General features: G+C 37.5%; 2 protein-coding genes across 4 annotated transcripts in view; one reads left to right on the top strand and one right to left on the bottom strand.

Moving 5' to 3' along the window:
* NDUFAF2 (NADH:ubiquinone oxidoreductase complex assembly factor 2) overlaps positions 1-24,859 on the bottom strand; it is a 354,445-nt gene that overhangs the window by 319,760 nt on the left and 9,826 nt on the right. For 2 of the 3 annotated variants that reach the window (XM_052670480.1, XM_052670479.1), the window contains exons 2-3: positions 10,753-10,842; positions 1,731-1,771 (exon numbers count right to left, since the gene is read on the bottom strand). In XM_052670480.1, the coding sequence (XP_052526440.1) occupies positions 1,731-1,771; positions 10,753-10,842 (131 nt within the window). Of the gene's footprint in view, positions 1-1,730; positions 1,772-10,752; positions 10,843-19,435; positions 19,524-24,859 lie in introns of those variants that run through there. The other variant, XM_052670481.1, reaches the window with a different exon arrangement.
* Positions 1-24,859, top strand: part of LOC128074290 (uncharacterized) — a 497,996-nt gene that overhangs the window by 310,187 nt on the left and 162,950 nt on the right. The window lies entirely within an intron of this gene.

The raw sequence follows: 24,859 nt of genomic DNA on the forward strand, positions 1-24,859 counted from the left end.
AACATATGTGTATTTGAACTAGCTTCCCTTATACAGGACAAAATCAAACAAACAAACAAAAAAAAAACAATCCACATTGGAGATTTTGTGAAAGAAAAGGTAACTGCTATTCAAATTGCTGGTATAATACTTCTGCTCTGATAAGGACAATGCACAGCCCTGCAGGTAAAATACCTAACGGCTAAATAGCTTTTCAGATCTATTAATTCATGGACTGAAGGTACAAGCAGCCCTGTTAACTCTGCATCACTATTCCCACTAGTCTTTCAGCCTCCATAGATTGCTTCGTTCTGGGACGTAAAATATTCAGAACACCATTGATCCACAGTTCTCTCACCTATACAGACTCCATCTCTACATGAGATGAGAACAACAGCCCCAGTGCCAGAAGGAGCTTTACTGTACAAATTCTAAACTTAGGGCTGCCCATGTTCTCTGGAGTAGGTTAATCTCTGGATGATTAAGAGTTTGGCTCTTGGAAATGATAGCATAAAATGCATGAAACACCTCATGCCTTCAAGTATCACATGATGTGATGCTTTCAACACAAATGTTCTAGGCATACAGTACACTTGGGACATGGCCACTTAAAAGAGCAGTCCGAGCTTAGATGGAATGCTTTCTGAGGTATCCCTTTTGCACAAAAAATTAGGATTAGGAGGGAGGGAAAAAAAGTTTGTGGGTTTTCTTTTTAGGTGTATTAATTCTTCTCTGGGTCCCATCGTTTGAGGGTAAATTTAACATTTTCTTCCATTCACGCATGCAGCGTAGCCCTTATCTCCGCAACCTCAGAGGCAAAGGGCAAAAAAAGGCACAAACAGTTGAAAAGCTTGAAGTTGCATGGGAGCTATGGCTTGTAAATATCATATGAAAAGCATCTCAAACTCATCCTAATGTACAAGTAGGCAGAACAACATTTCACAATCGATGCATTTCAGAAGACCCAAGTGACCAAAGCTTTGGTCAAAGCAATTATTCTTATTGACCTAAGTCAAGTTTATGTCCCTCTGGCTGTTAGTTTGAATCTTCTGTAGTAACCCACACTTTGCCGACTCAATCACTCCTAGCTAACACTTACAACTTACAGTGCAAGCCCAGGGTACGAAGTGGAAATGTGTGCATATGTTTGCATACACGGACAAGAAGCCAAATTCATTCTACTCTTTACAAAGTCATTAGCATTAAAATTAGAGGATATTTTGCTTCTTTGTTCTACTAGAAACCACTGAGAGAAAAAATCATGGCTGCAACCCCCCCATCTCATTAGCAATGTACTATTTTAATGCAGTCTGTTTGCTTGTATTGCTGGCATCTGAATTTGAACCCCGCATTTTAATGTCAGCTACCTTGAAAAAAAGGTTGCATTAATACACAGAGGACCTGTCCTAAAAATTCACAGCAGTAATTTGAGAATTGGTGTAATTAAAAAAAAAAAAAAACAACCAAAAAAAACCCTCTTGAATAAACATGACTATCTTAAAGACTCTAATTTCAAATAAATAAAAGAAACAAAGAACAGAATATTGGGGGTTTTATTTCCATGTATTTTTCATTTTCCTAAGTATATACATCAAGACTTAATGTTATTTCTTAAATTAGGCAAGCAACACTATCTTCTCACCACAAAGCAACAAGTTACTGGACAAGTAAGAACAAAAAAGTCCACTGTAAAAGAATTACTGTAGTTTTAACTGTCACAATTGAAAATCTAAAGACAATTCATCTCTTACCTCAATGGTGGGTGGATCCTTTCTTTTTTTTCTTATCCAAGCTGCAAAAGAAATAAAAATCAATTGGATATTTCAAAGATAACAGACAGTATTACAACTCAAAATTATATTGGCTTCGTAATAGAAAGCAAACATTTATATAAAAATTTGCCACAGCACAGCAAGCCAAAACAACATTTCCCAAAGTATCAAGCCCCAATATGCTATGTCCCATGTCAATACTTTCAGCTATCATAGAAGAAAAAAAACATCTTCCTGTTATGAGAGCTTGAGCACAGCTTACACACTACCCAGAATGGCAGAACAGGGCTTTAGACCCAGCCTTCTGTTGAGCTCGCTACAGAGAAAAGCAGAGTTTCACCCTGAGAAAACGTGAAAGTATGAAAAGCTTTAGGCTACTCTGGAGAAAAACAACCCCTATATATGCCTCAGGCTCTGTTAAAGCTTAAAAAGCTCTCATAGACATTAGCGTTGACTAAGTTCTTTCATGGGATGCAAAATATAGCCATAAATCTGCACAAGCTCTATCTGCCTAGTCTCAGATAGGCTGCAAGGTTTTACCTGTTGCACCAAAGGGAAGGTACAAAATAACAGAGGAAAGAAAAGATGCTCCCTCCATCTCAGCAAATTCATGGAAGGGACAGCAGTAGAATTAAAGCAGTGGCAGTGTTGGTTGTCCTGTGATTTTGGTTTCCCATTACGAACTATAATCAACAGCTGCATGTCTGCTCCTACCATGAACTGCCTGTCAGTGCAGAGCTGACTGGAAGCAACAATCCAAGGGGATTTCATTGCAGACAGAAAAGTGGTACCATGTCCAATCTTTCTTCATTCAGCCAATGAATTATTACAGAGGGCTCCAACTCTTACAGAAATTGTTAGATGAACAAATTCCCTGACTGTGAACAAGTCAACATGCATCTCTCTTCAAAAGTACCTCTACCAAATGCAATATTTTCTCAAAACTGTTGAATTCACAGAACTGCTAGGTGCCAGTTAGCATATTCTGTAGACATTTTATAGACATTTTGATTTTTTTCCCCATTTCTACTTTTTAGATGAATTTGTAGAAGCATGCAAATAGCAGCGAGCAGATGGACAAATATTAAGAAAGCAGATAAAAGGCACAATGTTCTTCTATATTTTTGGATAAAAGTTTATCATGCTTGAAAATTAGAATAAAAATGCCATTTTCACTATCACACATTATCACTCACACACTGTATTCCTGGTCATTTCTTTCAGAAATGCTATTAAAATGGATTATTTCAAATTTTAATCTTCCAGTTCCACTGGATTTTGAGGGGAACTGCAAATCAATCAAGCAGCAAGCTCAAAGAGCTAACAGCTGCATGGAGCCACAATTTCACCTTACTACTGAAAATGCAATCACCCATACAATGAACTAGCACTACTCTGCTTCAGCAACATGACAAAGTTGATTTTAGGAGGAATAGCTTAAAATTAATGTAAGAATGGAATTAAAGCAGGGAAAATGTCATTACACAGCTTAGAAATCAGTTGCCATGGCAAAGCCAATAGCTCTAATTCAAGGTTAATGATAAAATAATCTTCAATTACATGAAATTGTTTGTTTCTTGTCCATCAGATGACAATTTCTGAAACATATTTTCTTAAAATTATCATGCATATATACTTATGAATATCAATACCTGTCAACTCAACAGTCTTTTAGTCCTAACAAAGTTAAGACCTATATACGCAACTGGGGGGAAGTGTCTGAGTACTGAAAGCAACACCAAACCTTCTGCAAAAGCTTTATGTTACTAGAAAGCAAAACCAGCCCATTACTTTAGTTACAACAAGATGACTTTCTCTTTAATTCTGTAGAATTAGAAAAACATTCTGCATGTATTTGTAGCACTTACAAGCACTTTAACTTTACGAGAATTTCCAAATACCAAATCTGACAAGACGTGCACCTAAGCTGGTATGCTGACAGTAATAATGTTATTAGAGAAAATCATAGCACAAAAGTCTTTCCTCCTGAAAAAAATATCATCACTGTTCATATTTATCAACAGTTCTAATCACATGCAGAAAAGCTAGAAAGTGCTAGAAATATCAAGTACCAAGAAGTATGTTTAAAAGATGCAGTTGGGAAAAATGGAAAAGAAGTAGCTTAAAATGCTTGGTGAAAACTGAAGTGTGAGGATTACTTTCCATGAAGTATCATCTTCTTTCCTTTCTGTGCCTCATTTATTTGTCACGTGGATGTAATTTGTTACAATCCCCCTGGTCTCAATTTTACTGCTCTCAGCACCTAAAAATGACTTCATTTTGTTGAAATTGCCAGTATTTTCTTAAAACGCAAACATTTTCACAGCTGCATCCTAATTTCAACTGGTTACAACTTAGTAATTCTTAAAAATAACCTTAAAATTTGAAATTCTACACAAAATGAGCTGCAGCTACAAACTATTGTTGAAACAGTCATTACAATAGATTTTTTTTCACTGACAGATAGGACTCATAGTCAGTTATTTCGGTAATGATTTTCAGATGAACGGAATACTTCTGTTAAAAGATTTTATCATTTGATCATCTGCCTGAGTACAAGAAGCACAGTAAAGGGTAGTACACTGTGTACAAGTTATGTCAACAGAACTCAAGAATTGAGGAGCATTATGCAACTTGTTTTCATTCACAGAATCACAGAATAGCCAGGGTTGGAAGGGACCTCAAGGATCATGAATCTCCAACCTCCTCCCTCATGGAGGGCCACCAACGTCCCCATTCAATACTAGACCAGGCTGCCCAGGGCCCCATTCAATCTGGCCTTGAACACCTCCAGGGATGGGGCATCCACAACCTCTCTGGGCAGCCTGTTCCAGCACTCTCTCTGTAAAGAACTTTCCCCTGAGATCCAACCTAAATCTTCCCTCCCTCACCTTAAAACCATTTCCCCTTGTCCTGCAGTTATCAACCCTTTCAAAGAGTTGATTTCCCTCCTGCAACTTGTAGGCTCCCTCAGCCTGTCTTTGTAGTGGAGGTGCTCCAGTCCTATCTTTGTGGCTCTACTCTTGACCCTCTCCAACAACTCCCTGTCTTTTTTGTACTGGGGGCTCCAGACCTGGACGCAGTACTCCAGATAGGGCCTCACAAGAGCAGAGTAGAGACGGACAATCACCTCCCTGTCCCTGCTGTCCACTCCTCTTCTGATGGAGCACGGGATACCATTTGCTTTCCGAGCTGAATTAATGAATTATTAATATATCACAGTTAATAGAAACACTCAAAAACAATCAAACTATCCTCAGTTCATTTCTCATACCATTACCCAAATATACTATTATCAAAAATGTATCCATTTAAATTCACAAATAACAAATAACACACACAGTTATCGTGCTCTTCCACAATATACAGTTATCATCTCTTCCACAATGTTCTTGTGAAGGAATTGGCTGCCCATGGTTTGGATGGGCATACGCTCTGCTGGGTGAAACACTGGCTGAATGGCTGGGCCCAAAGAGTTGTGGTCAATGGGGTTAAATCCAGTTGGTGGCCAATCACGAGTACTGCGACCACTTCTATTTACCATCTTTATTAATGATCTTGATGAGGGGATTGAGAGCACCCTCAGTAAGTTTGAAGACAACACCAAGCTGAGAGGGAGTGTTGATCTGCCTGAGGGGAGAAGGGCACTATAGAGGGAGCTGGGTAGACTGTATTGATGGGCCAATGTAAACTGTTCGAGTTTCCATGGGGGCAAGTGTCGAGTCCTGCATTTTGGTCAAAACAACCCCAGGCAACCCTACAGGCCTAGGAAGGAGTAGCTGGAAAGCTGCCTGACAGAAAGAGACCTTGATGTATTGATGGACAGTTGGCTAAATATGAGCCAATGGCATCGTGGCTTATATCAAGAATGGTGAGATGAGCAGGACTAGGGAAGTGATCCTGCCCCTGTACTCGGCATTGGTGAGGCCCCACCTCAAGTACTGTATTCAGTTTTGGGCACCTCAGTACAGAAAGGACATTGAGGTGCTGGAGCATGTCCAAAGAAGAGCAACAAGGCTTAGAAGAGCTTGGAGAATATGTCCTACGAGGAGAGATTGAAGGAACTGGGACTTTTTAGTTTGGGGAAGAGGAGGCTGAGAGGAGACCTTATTGCTCTCTTCCAGTATCTGAAAGGTGCTTACAGCAAGAGCTCCACTGGAGACAGGACAAGGGAAATGGCCTCAAGTTGCACCAGGGTAAGTTTATGCCGGATATCAGGAAAAACTTCTCTACAATAAGGGTGGCTAAGCACTGGCATAGGCTCCCCAGGGAGGTGGTTGAGTCACTAACCCTGCATGTGTTCAAAAAACCATTTGGATGTGGTGCCCAGGGACATGATTTAGTGAAGGGTTGTTAGTTAGGGTAGTATGGTTAGGTTGTGGTCGGACTTGAATGATCTTGAAGGTCTTTTCCAACCTGAGCAATTCTATCGTTTTTTGATTCTATTTTTTTTCCATCTATAAAAAGCCTCTGAATACATGCTATTCCAGGGCTATCACTTTCCTTCTTTTAATACGTGTCAGAATTATAAATTTTGTTCATTTAAGTGTAAATAAAACTTGCTGACAGCTAATGAAAACCATTTTCCAACTTACTACAGGTAATTTCACTTTACCATTCACATTACCATTCACTGTATCTCTAATGAACTGCATTAGAAAATCATTATTTATTGAAAAATTTATTCATGGCTGTATAACTGAGAAGTATAACAAAAATGTACTAGAATCTCTTCATAGTCATAAGATGAATTTAGCTTCAATGTACAATATCTCCTCTGAAAAAATCCATTCCAGAAACATTTTACACAAAGCACAGACTAAGATACAAGATTAAAAGCACAGAAGTTTTCATCTGAATTCAGTGCATTCTGCTATATTTTACTTCAGTTTCAAATAGTTTCGTCAATATTTCAAAAGCAACACATTTTTCTAATTCTATTTTTTTTAGATTGTTCATCTGACCACTCCTCAGGGGGAAGAATAGGAGGAATTTAATATACTTAATCTTCAATAGTTTTCAGTTGGAAATATTTTGAGCACCCTATCTCTGATTTCCAAGCAGGCAGGTGTTATGCAGTATTTGACCACACGTACACTCCTAAAAAAAGGCCAGTGACAGTTGCAGCTAGAAAAGATTTCCACATGAACACTCATCTTATACATTAACAAAACAAAGTGCTCTCACACCCTGTCAGCCAAAATGCTTCAAAATGGCAAAAGCAGCCAAGTTTACATATATGTACTGACCACAAGTAAAGCATGCTTGTCTGCCTCCAAAGCTTTAGGAAAATGAATTGATTGCCTCCATTTCCAATTAATTATGGTAGTGCTCTTAATTTACCTGGATGGCACTTCCTGTTTTCTGTATGCACTGTAATGTCACCTTTGTCTAAAAGGAATTTTGCAATAAAAAAACTGGATGTTTTCTACCTTAAGAACCTTGCACTCTTTTACTAGCACTCATTTGCAATCTCATTAGTATGCATGAGATTTTCATTGAACTTTAAGACTCCTACTGGCACTTAAGGCACTATAATGAATGCAAAAGTGAGTATGCAAATTAAGACTACCATTAATCATTGAATGTTACCAGGAAAAAAATGCAAGACAGGGAGTAGATGAGCTTTATTGCAGCATGAAGCATGCAATCTCAGGAATCACCGTAGGCGTGTAAAATTGCTGATCTCCTCTTGGGAGCACTACTGACATGTCCTGAGGAAGTAAATTACATATTCTACAGTAGGTCAACATTCAGAATTAACATTACAGAAAGGTTATCTGTTGGCTGCATCCATATTGCCCAGGGAAAAGAAAAGCATACTTCCTTGCCTCGTACTAAAATATAAGAGGCTTAATCTAAGCAAAAATATGTAATCTTCAAATTGTGTGCATGGGTTACAATCATTAGAACAGCTTAGGTTGGAAGGGACTTTAACAATTATCCAGTTCCACATACTCCCTGCCATGGGCAGGGCTGCGCCCCACCAGCTCAGGCTGCCCAGTGCCCCATCAAACCTGACCTTGAATGCTTCCAGAGATGGGGCATCCACAGTTTCTATGCGGCACCTTCCAAGTAAAAAAATTCTAACATCTAACCTAAATCTTCCCTCTTTTAGTTTAAAGCCATTCCCTCTTCTCCTATCTCTACAGGACTGTGTATAAAGTTAGTCCACCCCTCCTGCTGGAAAGCTTCCTTCAAGTATTGGAAGGCTGCACTGAGGTCCCCTCTGGAGCCTTCTCTTCTCCAAGCTGAGCAAGCCCAGTTCCCTCAGTCCTTCCTTGTAAAAGAGGTGCTCCAGTACTCTGATCACCTTTGCAGCCCTCCTCTGGATCACTCTAACAACTCCATGTCTTTCCCATGCAGGGAGCCTCAGGCTTGGATGCCATAATGCAGATGGGACCTCAAGAGGGCAGAGCAGAGGGGGACAATCCCCTCCCTCACCGGCCACCTCTCTTTCAATGCATCCCAGAATGCAGCTGGCCTTCTGGGCTGCAGGCACACAAAGATGGCTCATGCACAGCTTTTCATTCACTAGGATTCTCAAGAACTTCTCTGCAGGATTACTTTCTAAATTCAAAATCATGGTATAAAAAGTGTACAGTCAGTTAATGCTAAAGAGAACACAAGGAATTACAATTCCATTTTTACAATATGGAGTATGTTTCAGTTCAACAAAAGCCTTAATAGACATTCAAGCCCTCTGAAGTATCCATGGGTCTGATTAACTTCAGAAATTAAAGCCGGCACAGCACTGTAAAACAATTATCTTTAAGAGGAAAACTCAGTGTAAACCTTTCAGCCATATACTCAGTAAACTTCCAGGACTATCATTCAAACATCCTCTCCCAAGTCTGAGAAACAGCTTGCACAGACTGAGCCTACTATGTGGACGCTTGGCACATTTATTTGCCTTATAGCTTCCTACTCAGTCTCACCCTATTTAATATTTATAACTTGATTAACACAATTCCCAAGTTCCCTTAGTTTACTAGCTGTACAGGCAGTATGCCTTAGAAATACAACAAGATTTATCCCAGTCCCTCTTCAAATTTCATTCAGTCTCTCATACTCCCTAAGCAACCCATGATTGATTCCACGCAAGTTTTTGGCCCTTAAATATTTCCAGGGACAGTACTATTGTTCATAAAGGTTACAGGACTTTCCTAGCTGTACAGTGTGATATAAGGAAATTGAGAGAAGTGCCAGGATGAGTGGCTTTACATGACATGGTCACTATGGATTAGATACTAGTGAAAAAGCTGTGCCTGGCAGAACCAAGCACAAGTGAAAGCAGCTCTGTAGAAAAAAAGAAGAGGAAACAAGGCAGCACAGATTTTAGCACAATTCTTCAAGTGGAAAGACTGAGAAGGCTTGGAAAGAGAATGCTAGTGCTGAAAGTGCAGGTAAAACTAAAGCAGAGACAATGTAAATGTCAGACCACTTGCATGCTATTTGGAGAGAAGGTTCCTGGAGATCTAAGAATGTGCCTGGCAGAGAAGATTTAGAAAACAAAAGCTACCCTCCAGAAAAGATCAAAGAATAAAGAAAGAAAAATAGTAAGAAATATTATACAGCCTTCTAATCTTATACAAATCTTTTAGTGTTGAGAGGAAACAGCAAGTGCCTCAGAGATCCTCCTGCAAAGCCTCAGAACATTTGCTGGAACAATCACAGTACACAACAGCATGAGCTATCAAGTGAACACCCACAGGAAAAATGCACTGGAAATTTTTCAAAAGTCTGGATAGAAGACTGAAAGTTAAGCACAGACCTTTAGAGCCTGGGAAGCATCCGATTTCCCCTTTCCTCATAAAGAAGAAAACTAAAAGGATAGAGTTAAATAGCTTTCAGCAAAGTGCATCTAAAATCCCTGTGTTAAACCATACCCACTCAGCTGACTGGCTTCTATAGTATCACTTGCACTCTCCAGTCTTTTCATAGAATCACAGAACAGTTTGAAGGGACCTCAAGGACAACTAAGCTCCAACCCTGCTGCCACATGCAGGGCCACCAACTTCCACATCTAATACTAGACCAGGCTGCCTAGGGCATTCTTTCCCATTTCTTACTCAGATTATTTTTCATTTCACAGGAGGCAGGAAAGAAGTAGAGAGAATTCCACATCAATAATTTACATGCCAAAATGTAGCAAATACACCATAATTTCCTGAATAGCCTCTTCAAATACACAATTACTATTAGTTTTGGCTACTAAAAACTACTCTAAAAACTATATATATTGTTTAAATTGACACTGAACAAAAACTAAAAAATTGGTTAGCCTTTTTTTGGTGGAATTCCTATGCGTCAAGGTTCTTTGCTTATACAGAGTTCATAAATCATACTTAAAGCCACTCCAGGCTAAATCTCCTACAACCTCAAGGAACAACATGCAATCCCATTCTCCTTTCTCTCTTCCAACGGCTGCTTAGTTAATCTTAAAAAATTCCTCTAGCTTCCCTGAATTTATCTGAAACTTTGGGACATAGAAAGAAAATTTTCTTATAACTGATGAGGAAAAAAAACCAAAACAACATTAATTGCTTTATGGGCTCTCCAACTTCCTACAAGACTATGCAAGGAAAAGTACTGGAAGCCAGATATGGCGATTAAAACAATGACTTTAAGAAAGCCCCATCACTGTGCCACCAATAATTGAGCCGACCTACAAACTGACACTGCAGTGAAGGCATAATTAGCAACTTAGTTTGGTTATTCTATCACATCCCCCCCAGGCACAAACATTTTCACATCTAATAGGAGAAAGTCATAATCAGGCAGATTTTATTTACATTTTTATTACGTACTCATTTCCTAAACATTACTTATTTGTAAAGGAGTCACTTTAAAAATTCATATCAAATCAGTTATAAAAAAGTAACTCAAAATGAAAAACAGGAGACAGCCTATTCACATAGCAAGACATTCCATTAAAAAAATGAATCTAAGCTCAATGACAAAGTTATCTTGAAATAAAACCAAAATATTCGAGATTTACCTTCCCATTCTGTTGGAAAGTCACCCATCTCGTACTGGTATGCTTGCCGATTTACTGCTTCTACAAACCTTCTTTCAGGTTTAATTTGCCCTACAGCAAAAAAGAAACAGTTATATATATATGCATATATATATATACACACACACACACACATACAATATTTAAAATACTAATTATGGTATTGTTTTGAAAGAACTCTGATACTAATTATAGTATTGTTTTGAAAGAACTCTTATTCACACAAATGTAGTAACATCTGGAAGATAAAAAATGAAGGATTTAAATAGTGAGAAAATGATTATCACCAAGATATCTATTTGAGATGCTATCTATTTCAGTAACTTCATCATAAATTTATCTGTTATGTTGCCCACTTGGATTATTAATGGCCCAAACTGTCTACCTCATTGTACGTCAAGACTAACACTCCTTTTGAAAACACTTCACTGAGGATCCATAAATCAAACCTGCATTTCCCTTCTTTCCCTTTGCTGGCAAGGGTCCGGAAACTTGAAAATGCTATAGAGGCAAAAAAATCAGCACAGCCTTCACCGGTGAGCTCTGCCAAATGTTCAAGCCATATCAGACCCATTGGTGGCAATGGCTCTGGGCACATGAGCCTTTCCACATGCTTAACAGCTAACTATTTACTGCATTAAAAAATGAAAAACATAAAGATCACTCTGATAGGAAATATTCAATACATCAAAAGAGGAGCCATTGTGGAGAAGCTGTATCTACAACCCACTCAGATTCTGCAACAGTCAGAAATGAAAAACTGAGGCTTGACTGGTGATACAGAACACAGCAGATGCATTGTCGGAGGAATACATAGTGTTTATTTAAGCTTTTAAAAATTTATTTAAAATATTTTAATCACTGCAGTCTTCACTTTTTGAAGTCCCAAAAACTTTTAAATCTAGTAGATAATACAAAATATGTAAAATTTCTCCATTCTTCACAGAGAAAAGACTTAATTCCCCAGCCTCTTTCTGCCAGGCCCTTGAGGCTGTTATGATTTGACATCCTGCAGAAATACTGAAATAAATATCCACCTAAAATATTTTTTTCATACTGACAGTCGTTGCAATTTACTCATCTCTGCATACTATTGCTCACTGTTAAGAACTTAGCTCAGCAAACAGTAAGAACTTCCACAGATATTGCTGATCCTGTATGAGTCTAGGAATTAACACTCTTCTTCATTACTGTAAAGTCACCACTTTATACTGCAAACGCAGCACCATTTACACAACTGTCCAGTATTTGAGTTCCACACAGAGATACAAGAACACAGTGATTAAACACCCGCAAGCATAAAGAAGTTTGTTTTTCCACTCCTAACACAAACTGTGATTGATGCTGGTAGTGAGAATTCATTGCACTGTAACTTGCGGTCAGATTGAATAGGATCATTCAAGGCTTCAGAATACTTGCAATATATGACAGGACGATCAAAGAAAAGATTATCAAGGCAGTTTCAATGTATTTGTAGGTGTTGGTGCCATATCTTGGGATTGCCCTCTAGATGTTAATCCCAGTCCCACAAGATGACTTGTTTATATCAATTCTGTAACTTTATTATTATTTTTAATACTAAGGACAATGTGGTTATTGGTCACAGCCAACATGTTCATGAAGACAAGGTCCTGTTAAACTAACTTAATTTCCTTTTACAACAAGGTCATCCATCTAGTTGACCAAGGGACACCAACTGATGCTATTTTCTTGGATTTCAGTACAGCTTTTGTCCTTCTGGACAAAATGTCCAGCATACAGCTAGACAGAAACATAATGTAATGGTTATATGAGGGTGGTAGTAAGTCACTAGCAGGGTTTCCCAGAGCTCCATTTTAGGGTCAGCCCTCTTTAATGCTTATGTATACCACTTGGACGTAGGACCAGAATGTGTTTTGAGCAAGTTTGCTGACTACGAAATTAGGAGGAGCTGCTGACTCCATCAAGGGTGGAGAGGTTTTGTAGAGAGATCTAGACAAATGAAAGATCTGAACAATCATCAGCTGCATGAAGTTTAACAAGTGCTGGATTAGGGGCAACCCTAACTATAGATATAGCCTGGGGGATGAGACACCGGAGAGCATGTTCAATGAAAGAGATTTGGGGTCTTGGTTAAGAGCAAGCTGAACATCAATTAACAGTGTGCCCAGATCACCAGGAAGGCCAGCAGTTCAGGTTGTGCTTCCAGGAAGAGTTTCCTAACCAGATGGTGAAACGGCACTAGAACAGGCTCTACAGGGCAGTGCTCACAGCACTGAAATGTTAGTGCTCAGGAAGCATTTGCATGATGCTCACAGATACATGGTCTGATTTCTTTAGTAGTAGTGTGGAGTCAGAAGATTAGCCTAGCCTTATGGGTTCCCTCTTACTCAGGACATTCTATGATTCTAATACGTGATTACACACATTATATAAATTCCTAGGGCAGAGAAAAGGTTGAAACCATATTGCTTCTTATCTTTGATGTTTATTCTATTGAAGCAAAAACAAACAAATAAAAACAAACAAACAAAAAACCACCCACAAAATATCCAAAAGATGGAAAAAAACCCACAAAAACACCACACTATTATCAAAGAAAGGCAGCTGTTGAGCAGTAAGAAAGAAACAATCTCTGCCTCTGCTAAACAGAGTATTTTGTCAGAGCATTTAGGGCTAAATGGATTGTAAACCAAATGAGGATACTTGTTCTGAGACATGACAAATTTCTTTCAAGCAGCTAGATTAAAACCACTCCTAAATAAAATGTGAGATAAGCAAAACAGAGTTCTCTGGATCCAGATGTTCTACAGCATCTTCTTTAGAGTCAAAAAGGTGAAGAAATACAAAACAAAACAAAAAGTAATAAAGAAAACACCACCCCAAATCACAGCCCTAGCCCAAGTTGAAACTAAGCCCAAATTGCATGTTTCCACTGCATTGTAACATCACATTTCAAGTCTGCAGGGGCTTTCTGCTTGAGTACGTCTGCAACATCTAAACAGAATGTATCACTCAACAGGCACACTTTGAGTAAGAGCCCAGAGCAGCACAGAAGCCATCAGTAGGTATGGTAAACTCCGCAGAAAGAGAACTAGAAGGCGTAATTTGAAGCGTGAATAACCATACTTAACATTTGGTGTAACTACTTTACATTAATGTCCTGAAAGCTGAAGAATCAGCAAAGGAGCAATTCTGATGCTGATGATTCTTCATTCTTAAATAAATGGTCAAGAGCTGTAGATAGCAAAATATCTGCTCTAACAGAAGTGTCCGGACATTAAAATTTGTCTAGAAATATCTCATCATTTTATTCACCTGACTGTCAAACAGCTTATGGTGAAAGAGAAGACTCACAGGTCCTATGCATGCTTGCAGTCTCCAAAGAGCTTGACAAACAGTAAATGTTGCTGCAACTGCAGAGAAAGTACTTGGGACTTCAGACTGAAAATTCTCTAGGAAAGAAACCTGCTTTGATGCTCATTTCAGACTTTACGCAAGCACATGCAGGCCATCCTCTGCTTTTTGGTCATTGCAAGACATTCAAACTGGTCGAATGGGTACAAGAATGATGCTCTTCTCTCTAACATTAAATAGTTCACTTTAATAAAATCACAATGCTGCAAACAATTATGAGCTTCTGTGTAGCCAACTTGTGCTCACTTACTTTTATGTCAAAGATGTGAATGACAGCATCCTGTGCTGTAATTCCTGGAAAGAAAATCTAATAGTCTAAAAAGGATGTACTTATAGCTCTACTAGAGCTAACAGCCCATGGATTTTACATGTATTTATGCAAACTTTATGTTTCAAAAGCTTGCTGTACTCTCCAGACAGTGTCAGTTTAAAAATGCTTTTTATTGCAGTCTGACTGAGAAACAAACTCTCTCAGTGGTTGCTGAGATTTAAAAAGCTCTGCAAAATGCTCTGGTGCCTAGTCCCCAGCAAGATGTATCAAACATGGTCCCTATTTTTAGCTCATCGAAAAGCCCTGCAAATTGTACCTCATGAAAGCAACACAAAGCCCCAGACAGATAATACACCTTTACAAAGAACCTCTGTTTTGTAAATTAATCTACAATACACTTACTGGAAACATGCAATATCACAATTCTTTTTCCAACAAAGGTGCAAATAAAGCCAGTATAAGCATAATTTCTGGAATAGCTGGTGGATGTCTTGTGCTCTGGCATGTAGAAGCTTATTCCCAACTGTTCTTTCAGTTTGTTTTGGTCTATCAGATTCAAGAAATTGTTTTCTACCAATTACTGCCAAAATGTGAAAAGAATCCAGGAACAAAGTACCAAACATTTTCTGTAACTGCATGAAAACCTATTTAAAACAGGGATTTAGCATGTATAAAAGGGAATTTAGCAAGTAGACATGAAATGGTACAATCACTTGTATTTCATAAATAAAAACAATGCATGAAGATAAACAAAACAGCCGTCAAGCAGGGAATAGAAATGGGCAAGTGACAGCAAGGGTATGAATTGTAAATGAAATGAAAAGAAAGTTACAGCTGTGGAGAACACCAATTAAACAATACAACCCCACAAAGCAGTGCTACATTCTGGTTTGAATGATTAATTATGTTTCAATTATACATCATTCACAAACTCTCATTTGCCGTTTCTTTTTTTCTTTTACAGTATAAATCAAATTACTACAGCCAGCTGCACTAAAGGAGCTAATGCTATTATTATTTTTTTTAATAAATTTTAATCAATTTTACAAAAGGATTTCAGGTTTGAGATTGGCCAAGAACATTTAGTCATATACAAGGACTGAATAGAATTACGGCTAATACTGTGCACTGTACTTTGAAGATCAGAGAATACCAGTATGCTATCTTGTTTGCTTTTCTCTGCAGAGCATAGAGAAGTAAAAATAAGAGCACAACTTCTGAAGTAAAGAGCAAGAATTATATGTTATTCATTCTGTCATGAAAGTTGTGAAATTAAACTTCACAGCTGTGCTTGCACTATTTGGTACAGCCTGAGACAGAACATTCGAGAGCAAAAGAAAGGCATCAATAAAGTCCAATGTCCAGAGACAGGAAAACAAAACAAAGATGCAGATACATCAACATCCCACAAAAAATAAACTCCCACTATGGTTCAGTTGCTCATTGCCACCTGCAAAGCAATTACACAACTCTTAGCAGCATCTCAGCTAGATGTGAATAGAGTTCCTAACATTTAAGACATGAGACACAGTTAGACTCCATCTAAGCATGCCAATGTGGCTCTAAAGTTGGTGGTGTGGACTATAATCTGTTTCAACAGCCCTAGTACCATCTAAGTGGCTCTATCTCCAAACACTAATGTCAACTTGAGACACACTGAATGTGATTATTCTGTTAAAAAATACATACATGTCTCTCCGCCCATCTAGTAGGTGAAGTAACATTATTTGGGTATTTTCACATGCTTCAAATAACAAAATAAATGCTTATAGAAGCTTAGTTACTGATGTTGTTCAGGTTAGGAGTATCATTTTGGTACCTTTTTTTTTTTTTTTTAAATGAGATCAAATAATACTTCCTAAAAAGTACAATTTCTTAAACACAGAATCCTTCAAAAGCTTTATAAAAATATATATGTTTGAATCAACTCTTGCTTTATACTGCTAACTACTTTTTAACCTCTGCTTCAGAAGTTTGTGTCTTTATGCTTGACTGTCCCCATTACACTCATTACTGAATGTGTTTTCCAATAATACTCTTACAGAAGGGAAAAAAAACCCCAGCATTTTAGCTGACTTCGGTCAGGTCAAAAGTGGGGCAAGCAGTGAAGAAAGAAGAAAACTTTCACAAAAAACAACGTGTTGCAACAACGTCTCATTCTCCCTCAGAACTATTTGGAACACTGAAAGAAAGGAGTGGAAGAGGGAAAAACTAGCTGAAAACCAAATGAGTCAACCCAGGAATTCATCTCCTCCAATTTGGGAGTTTCCATGGTCACCTGGCATTTCAGCAAAACAAACGTGCACAAAAGAACCACCATGCATGACCACCAGTCCTCTCTGGTCAGTTTTTCTACTTCCCCAGTTTGATTCACTCAATATATTTTGGGGTAACCAGCAGAGGTCCATGAGCTTTATATTCATGCAAATTTTATACTCACATAGCTTCTAAAAACCTTTTTAGAAGTGTTTGACAGTTCAGGACTTTTCAGGTACTTTTCAAAGATTTCTATGTTCCTAAACTGCATTTTAATTTTCACAAATAAGACTAAAAATACAGTTGTGTTACTATACTTTCCTAACTTAATCCCTAAAATGTAAACTCATAGAAATAATGACGTTCACAGAGATTCTTATTACTGCAAAGTTATCAAATTAATCTCATTAGAATTCCAGCACACTCCTTTCTGATTCAAGAAGCTATGGCATGTGATCCTCATGCTTATATACTGAGATGTCACACAAACTCTTTTATTCGTAAATGTCTCAACATGCTAAGAAGCTGTACTGATGTTACAGCTGCACACGACCTGTGTTTCATCATACTAAAGCACAATTCTGCAATGAAATGAGAAACCATGCAGCTCCTAAGGAAAGCAAGTGAAAAAGTAGTTTTTCAGCATGTTCAAGTGAAACTTAGTGTGCAAGAAGAAAGCACTGAATACAGATTGAAGATACTCAAACACAACTAATACAAAACAAAACAACAACAAAAAAACCCAAAAACCAAAAAACAGAAACAACCTTCCCATAATAAGTCATACAGCAGCAAAAGACTCTCCAGGTTATATCCTGATTTGCATTTGTCCTGGTGCTAAAGAAACAGTATCAGCTACAAAAAACTCCTTTATCAGTTTCTGGAACATCTACCTGTCTACTGATCTCAGAATTATTTTGGTTGACACTGCTTAGCTTGCAAGACATGTTGAAACCGCAGTATAGGATGATGCAGATACAGATCGCTACGAGGAAAAGGCTTATGAATAGAATTGTGTGGGTATAGCAGCCTCACCCTGCACTGGAAGTTACATGTGCAGTACTCAATGCATTGAGATGAGAAATGAATACTTTAACATCCTCTTTGCTGTAATCCTCTAAAGCACAGGTATTTTGAAACATGGATATCAAAGAAGTTGTAATCTCTCAAAGATGCTGATCATTATGATAGTGTTTCTACTAAAAAGGAGGTACTACAACATTTAAAAATTTTCCCCACACATCTGCTTCAACGGAAACACAAAGGGAAAGCCAGTCACAAAAATTCATTTCCAGAAGATACATCTGTTCAATTATATTATGACATTTGTCTCGACATCCTTTCTTATAATTGTTTTGACAACCTCAACTTGTTTTTGCAAACGCATACTTCCTTTTTAAATGACCAACATGATGGAACTTCTTACTCAAAAACAAAATTCAGGTCTTGCATAGCCGCTCATACATCTGTGTGTGTGCCTATGAATGCGATGGAGCAAATGCGTGTTGAAGAGATGAGATTTCCACCCCTAAGAGAGATGATCTACTTTTGCACATTTTGTTATCATTCATTCTCAACTCTGGGAATTTACTACAAAATCAAATTACCTATATGATACCTTCTGTAATTACCAGTAAGAGTCTTATTTTTCCAGTTAAGGATACTTTTGATTTTTAGCAGAAATTTACATGCCACACAGATTAGTAAATGTACATTTTAGTATCAATATTTAGTTCAAATCAATTAAACTGAGATATCATTTCCTTCTGGCTGCCTGTATTTTTCTTTAATCCCGGTGAGTGTAGGACCTTATTACAAGTAATTTGCTACCATAAGGCTAAGGAAAAAAATGCTACCCTCACAATTTTTGTCATTTTTCCCTCACTTCCCCTGCAGGCTGCTACTGTTGATGGCCTTTATGGAAATCAAAATTCTATCAGTAGCTGCAAATTTCATGAGACGTCCATCTTCATGCTGAATTTCCAACTGAGTGTCAAAACAATCTGTGGGTTTCTTCCTGATGAAGCATACTTTGAATTGTAAATTTCTGCAATTTTCTCATGTTAGAATTTGAGCTGCACTAAAACAGAGCTAACCCAGATACAGAGCCTAGAAGCTTGAGACAGGTCATTTTTCTCCTCATTCTCACTGTCACTGAAAGGGTTAAATAGCCCATGGAAAATGGCTTGCTTAAACAACCTTTTATATATTAAAAAAAAAATCAAATCTCTTCCTCTATTCCTTTTAGTTATAACATAAAATAGGAAGGCCTTCTGTATATTCCAAAGGCTTCTTCATTTTGGACTATTTTGCATTGATTAAAAAAATAAATCAGAAATTGGCTGCAGTAAGACTTAACACAATTTCTCATAGTGTCAAAATTACCAAATATTCAAGGAGGAAAAATTCACTTTGCAGCGAAAGGTTGATTCTTCTAAATCCTCACATTAACTGCTGAGGGAAAAAGGAAAACACAAAAGTAAATATCTAAGACTGAAGCTGTTAGCATAATTTTGAACAGTTTTCCTTTAATGCAGTAAAACAAAATAAGATTTCCTATTCTAATACTGCAGTTTAAAAAGCACACACAGCCTACCTACCCATTGTAAAATAGCAACCCAAGTATTCTTCTGCTTTAAAAGAATACCTGTTTCTCTCTTCTGTAGACATTACCACGAAATATCTAAAACTATACTACTTTGCCAGTTTGCAAGCAGACTAAATAATCCAGTTATTACATACCCTTCTCATTTCCTTTCCATATAAAGGAATACCGTTCCAGTGAGAAACTCCCTAATAAAAGCAATGTATGCATTTATTTGCTAAGCACTACCTGCCTTCTATTTGTTTTCTCCTCTCCTGGGATGAATGCATGTGCTGAGGCCAGCGGCTGGGAGGAAATATTAAACTGTATATCACCAACACTAGAAACTATGATTTTGTTTCAGATATTTCAACAAAAATAACTATCTCCCAAAACAAAGGCCTGTTATTCAGTTCACACAAGAATTTAATGGGGCACCTGCTTTTGTATACACAAAATTTAAAGTTTATTTTTAGAACAAGGAAAACAAGCTAAAAGTGAGCAGCTACAGAATAATTCCCTTGCTGAAGACTGTTAACAAGGTTTTAGCACTTTTTTCCAACTGAAGCATTAATTTGGTGAAGCTTCTCTTGCACATGTCAGGCGACCTTCACTACACTCTCTTACATGAACTGGATTGACTGGTGACTTGAATATACTTCCAAACTGAGGAAACTAGCTGATCCTTACAACTTCTGTAAATGGTTTCTTAACCATAACTATGATTTGTTGAATTTAAAAAACCAACCAGCCAAATAAAAAACAAAACAAAACAAAACAAAAACAAACAACCGAACAACAGCAACAAATGAAACAGTGAGAGAACTATTCTGTCAAAAAACAAGTTTATTTCAACAACTAGCCCAAGGTAAGAAAGCTGGTAAGGGGCCACGTGCTAGTTAGGCACAAAACGAGCAGACCAGTAGGGCAACTTACTCACAGTAGAGACTACTTGGGCTTTCTTTTACACCACGCTCATTAAACTGGTCCACATAAACTTGTTATTAGAACAGAAATTCCATCACCAGCTTGACAAAAAAATAATATGAACATCCCTAAATATTATTTCAGTACATCTCTTTTTGCTTCATGGAATCACAACATCCAAGACCAAATACTGCTCAGATTTTATTTCGATTTCATAGTCAAATATTTATTAGTGTTACCAGTAAGACAAAAGCACACCTTAATCTCCTCTTTAATGCCAGTCATTTGGCATAGTGAAGCAGATGTTCAGTCACAGGTCTCAGCACTTGAGTTACAGATTCTGTCTCATAGAGCAGATAGTAAAAATGACAATTACTGAATGCAATTACTGAATTATAATAGCTTTCATTCTAACAGTTTCTGGAATATTGCACTATTTCATTACATTTATCTAAGGAGGTTGCCAGAAAGAACAGGAGGTATAACAAGAAAATCTATCTATATTTGACAAAGTATCTACAGAAACACCACCAACAGTACTTAGTACAATATTTACAAAGCACAGGCACCAGGAATCCATTCTAAGCATGTTTATCCATCGTGATTTGCCATTTTTTGATCACTCAGCTTAAATTTAGTTTTATCTTACATAATTCAGAAAGTAGTACACAGATACATTTCATACATGCAATTCTGGAATATCACACAACGTTCCTAAAAATCAACACCATCGCAGGCTAAATAAAATGCTTTCATACACTGAGGGGTTGGAAAAAGGCAATCTTTAAGGTCCATTCCAACCCAAGACATTCCATGATTATATGATTACAATTAAACGAGTTAAATAACCTAGTAATATAGACATAGATGAAAATACTTAAGCTTAAATGCTTAACACAAGGTAACAATTTCAAAATATAGGCACATTTTCAATAGGGATACAAATATGAAGCCAGCAAATGACTCTGTCACTGTCAGAATCAAGAACAAACAACATCGCACTGTATGCAAGTAGAATCCTCTCCTTCCCTCGCTTCTTTTGAGGTAACTTTGACTCACAGAATCACCAAGTTAGGAAAAGGTTTCTAAGATCATCCAGTCCATCCGCCCACTCACCACCACTGACCTACCTTCCTTCGTACCACGTCTGCGTGTTTCTTTAATGCCTTCAAGGACAGTAACTCAACCGCCTCTTCAGGCAGCCTGTTCTAGCACCCAACCACTCTTCTGGAGATTAAATTTTTCCCAGCATCCAACCTGAACCTCCCCTGGTGCAACTTGAGACCATTCCCTCTCATCCCATCACTAGTTAAGCAGGAGCAGAGGCTGACCTCCACCTCAGTACAACCTCCTTTCAGGTAGTAAACTTTTATAGTAAATGCTAATATTTGTCGATAGTATGCCTTAACTGTATTCTAGTTCTCTCCACTAAGACATTGCTTCCAAATGTATAAGTCAGTGTGGCTGTCCCCCTTCACTCACTTTTCTGGACTACACATTTTTTCTAAATCTAGAACAGCATCTGAAAGCTTCTGAAGCATTAGGCACCATCTACAGGTCTTTTTGAAAGTAACACACACCTTTGAAACTTTTGGTCATCCTACTGTCAACTGCTGATAGGCTTATTTAGTCATAACTTAAAAGCTTTTATTCCTATTCTGAATGCAATGTGTTACCATTCCTCATTACTGAGAGGTCTCTATGTTTGTACTTACTTAGTCTGTCTCATAATTATTTTCTCCATTCAACTTCTTAGCACCATCAAACATCTTTTAGGTGTACTATCCAAATACCTCCCAATACTGATATGCAGGAAACTATTTTGTTTTCTGCCAGATGAACATTGTTTGTTAGAGCTCTAACGTTTCTCATATGAAAAAAAAACAAAAACAATATTCTTATGAGCTGTTTCTCCATTTAAAATATTTTGCAGTCTCTCACATTTTCTAACATTCTAACATTCTGTATGCAGAATCAAGGCTAACAAATAAAGCAGTATTCAGTAAGTCACAAGCTCTGGCCTTAGAATAGAAAGTTTTCTTAATTCATACAAACGTAACTTCCATCATCTGTGAGCTTCTTCAGCATGGCAGAATGAATGCTGCTGGAAGTTTCTTGGGAAGCTATCCTGATGTAAGGAGTATATAAAACTATTCAGCAGTATGCATGTACAAATGAGCAGATTATTTGTAAAAGGATAAAATGCCACTGCTACTTGTGAACTGCCACTAATAGAGATGTTTCTATACTCTTCACACTCGGAGAGTGCGAGGAGGAAGGAATGAGAAAGTCTACTGAATACTGCATACACATCATAACTTTCCTTACTGAGAGAGTTACTGCATGGTTGAAAAAAATATGGAAAAACAACAACAACCTGTCCCAAATTATAATATAGAATTATTTCTTTTCAATCAGAACTGTACCAAGAGATGCCAGGAAGCGTGCAAGGAAACAAGCAAGAAATTCAACAGATCATGCTGTCAATTTTAAACATTATAATGTTTTTCAGAGATAAAAATATTTTATATGATAATCAAACAGATGGAAATTCTCATTCTTTAACTAGACTGACACTTCAGATTAAAATGAGAGCTACTCCCATTCAAGAAACAGATATGCCATTCCCAAAACAATGAAGTCAATTTTGCAGAGACTAAACTGATATTATTATATCCCATTATATCTTTATGAAATTTACTTACAATTGAATTTTTGAACTTACAATTGAATGTTTAAAAAACAACAGGCATTAATGCACAGTAGAATAATGTGAGAAAAAATAATAGTTCCTTCTTTGGGGATGGGTAGGAACATCTCTGCAGGGTTAAGGCTCTCCATAATCTCTACTGCAAGTACAGTTCTGTTCTCTTCCTCTCTGATTAGACTGCTTTAAATGGCAGTTATAAATGGACTGAACCCTAAATAACTATCGCTGCCCAACATTTAAGCTACCATTGAAAAGTACTTTTCATGCTCTCTAAAATGCTTATTTTTAACTAAAACCATTACAAAAGAAAACCTGATCCAAGTCTTTATCTTCTGTTACCTATTTCCAATGTACAATTAGTCTTCCATGACACATCCTAAAATATGTCAACAATACTGCACTCAAAACAAGCAAACAGAAAAATCACAGATCTTTCTTGCTATGGTTACATTTCTCTCTCTTGTGAACTTCATTGACTTCCAGTTTTTTCTGCTGTGTCAGCATTTTGAACAGCAAGATGAGCTAGAGAGCGCCAGTGCCAACTAAACAGAAATACATAACTCCAAGCCTGTAGCATTGCCTGGAGTTGTGACTAAAGTGCAGGACCCAGCACTTTGTCTTGCACTTAGTATTTGGTGGAATGAGAAACAAAAAAAGCTCTCTGCAGATTATGAAAACACAATAAGGAAGAAAAAAATATTTGAGATTTCCAGCACCATTAATACTCCAAGGAAGATATACAGGTACCATCACAGGGCTGGCAGAAACAATGAGCAGAAATCATCACTCCATCTGCATTGCATGGAGCAATATCAGTGTAACAGCACAGATGTCTATAATCCACTTAGTAGCCTGTATAAATCCACACCTGATCAATACAGAACAAATGACCTGGCAACTGTAATTTTAGCATTATGTAATGCCTAACAGTATTTTCTCTAAACACTTCAGTAAATCTATTCTGCCTACGCAGCCAGGAAACCAGTCTGTGAAGCTATGCCTTCTTTCAGGCCTTGCCCTCCAATTGAGGAATAACAAAAACATTTCAAAGTAAAGAAAGCAAGAATTATTTCCTTTCCACACTCAACTAGAAAGAGGGCTTGAGTTTGTACTGTATAGATCAACACAGAACAAAGCATCGCACAGAATTGCTTTGGATTCCACTGTGCTCCAATTATAATAATGAATTTAATTTCTTCTAGTTCACATGATTCAATTACAATTAATTCCCCAAATACCTTTAGTAAGCTGTGTTAGTGCTTCAAGTTATGCCATCCCTTACCACTACAGAAAGATTTCTTTCACTAACTCTTTTCATCAAGGATAATGCTTCTACAATGATCCAAGAGGAAGGGAACACAACCCCTTTCAGCACTAAAGAGGCCAGAACATGATTTTAATCAACAGCTGCTTTATTTCAACTATCAGAGGTAACGTAGCTTTGTGAAAGCATTTCTGTAACATGTTTAAAAATAAGCAAGCAAGCTGTAAAAATTTCCTACAAGCCAGAGACTACTGAAAGTATTCCAGCTGCGAAGCAAGTAGATGAGTGTTTGAAAGAAGAGACTGAAATGGTTGATTAACACACATTTAAACATTTTAACATTCCAAACTTTTAAGCCAGAGCAATTCCAGTTAACTTTTTCAAGTTGTGTATGATTTTTTTTAAATGTTTTGAGAAGAAAAAAAAGCATTCAGAGTAACAGCTTTTCCATCTGAACAGACTGATAAACTCAACTAAGGAAAAAACATAAATCACTAATAGTTTCTATTCACCACCGTTTGATTAATTCTTCCCATTATCAGAGTGGTGCAAGGTGGAAAGTAAATTCGGTTAAGCGCAACTGTAGGCTCCAAATGATCTTTGTGATATGGTACACAATTCACTGCACTTTGATTTTCCATGCAGTGGGCCTCCAGACAGAACCTAGATCATTCTTCAGAA

The sequence above is a fragment of the Tympanuchus pallidicinctus genome, unplaced genomic scaffold, assembly GCF_026119805.1.
Source record: "Tympanuchus pallidicinctus isolate F22 unplaced genomic scaffold, pur_lepc_1.0 scaffold9, whole genome shotgun sequence".
NCBI lineage: Eukaryota > Metazoa > Chordata > Aves > Galliformes > Phasianidae > Tympanuchus > Tympanuchus pallidicinctus.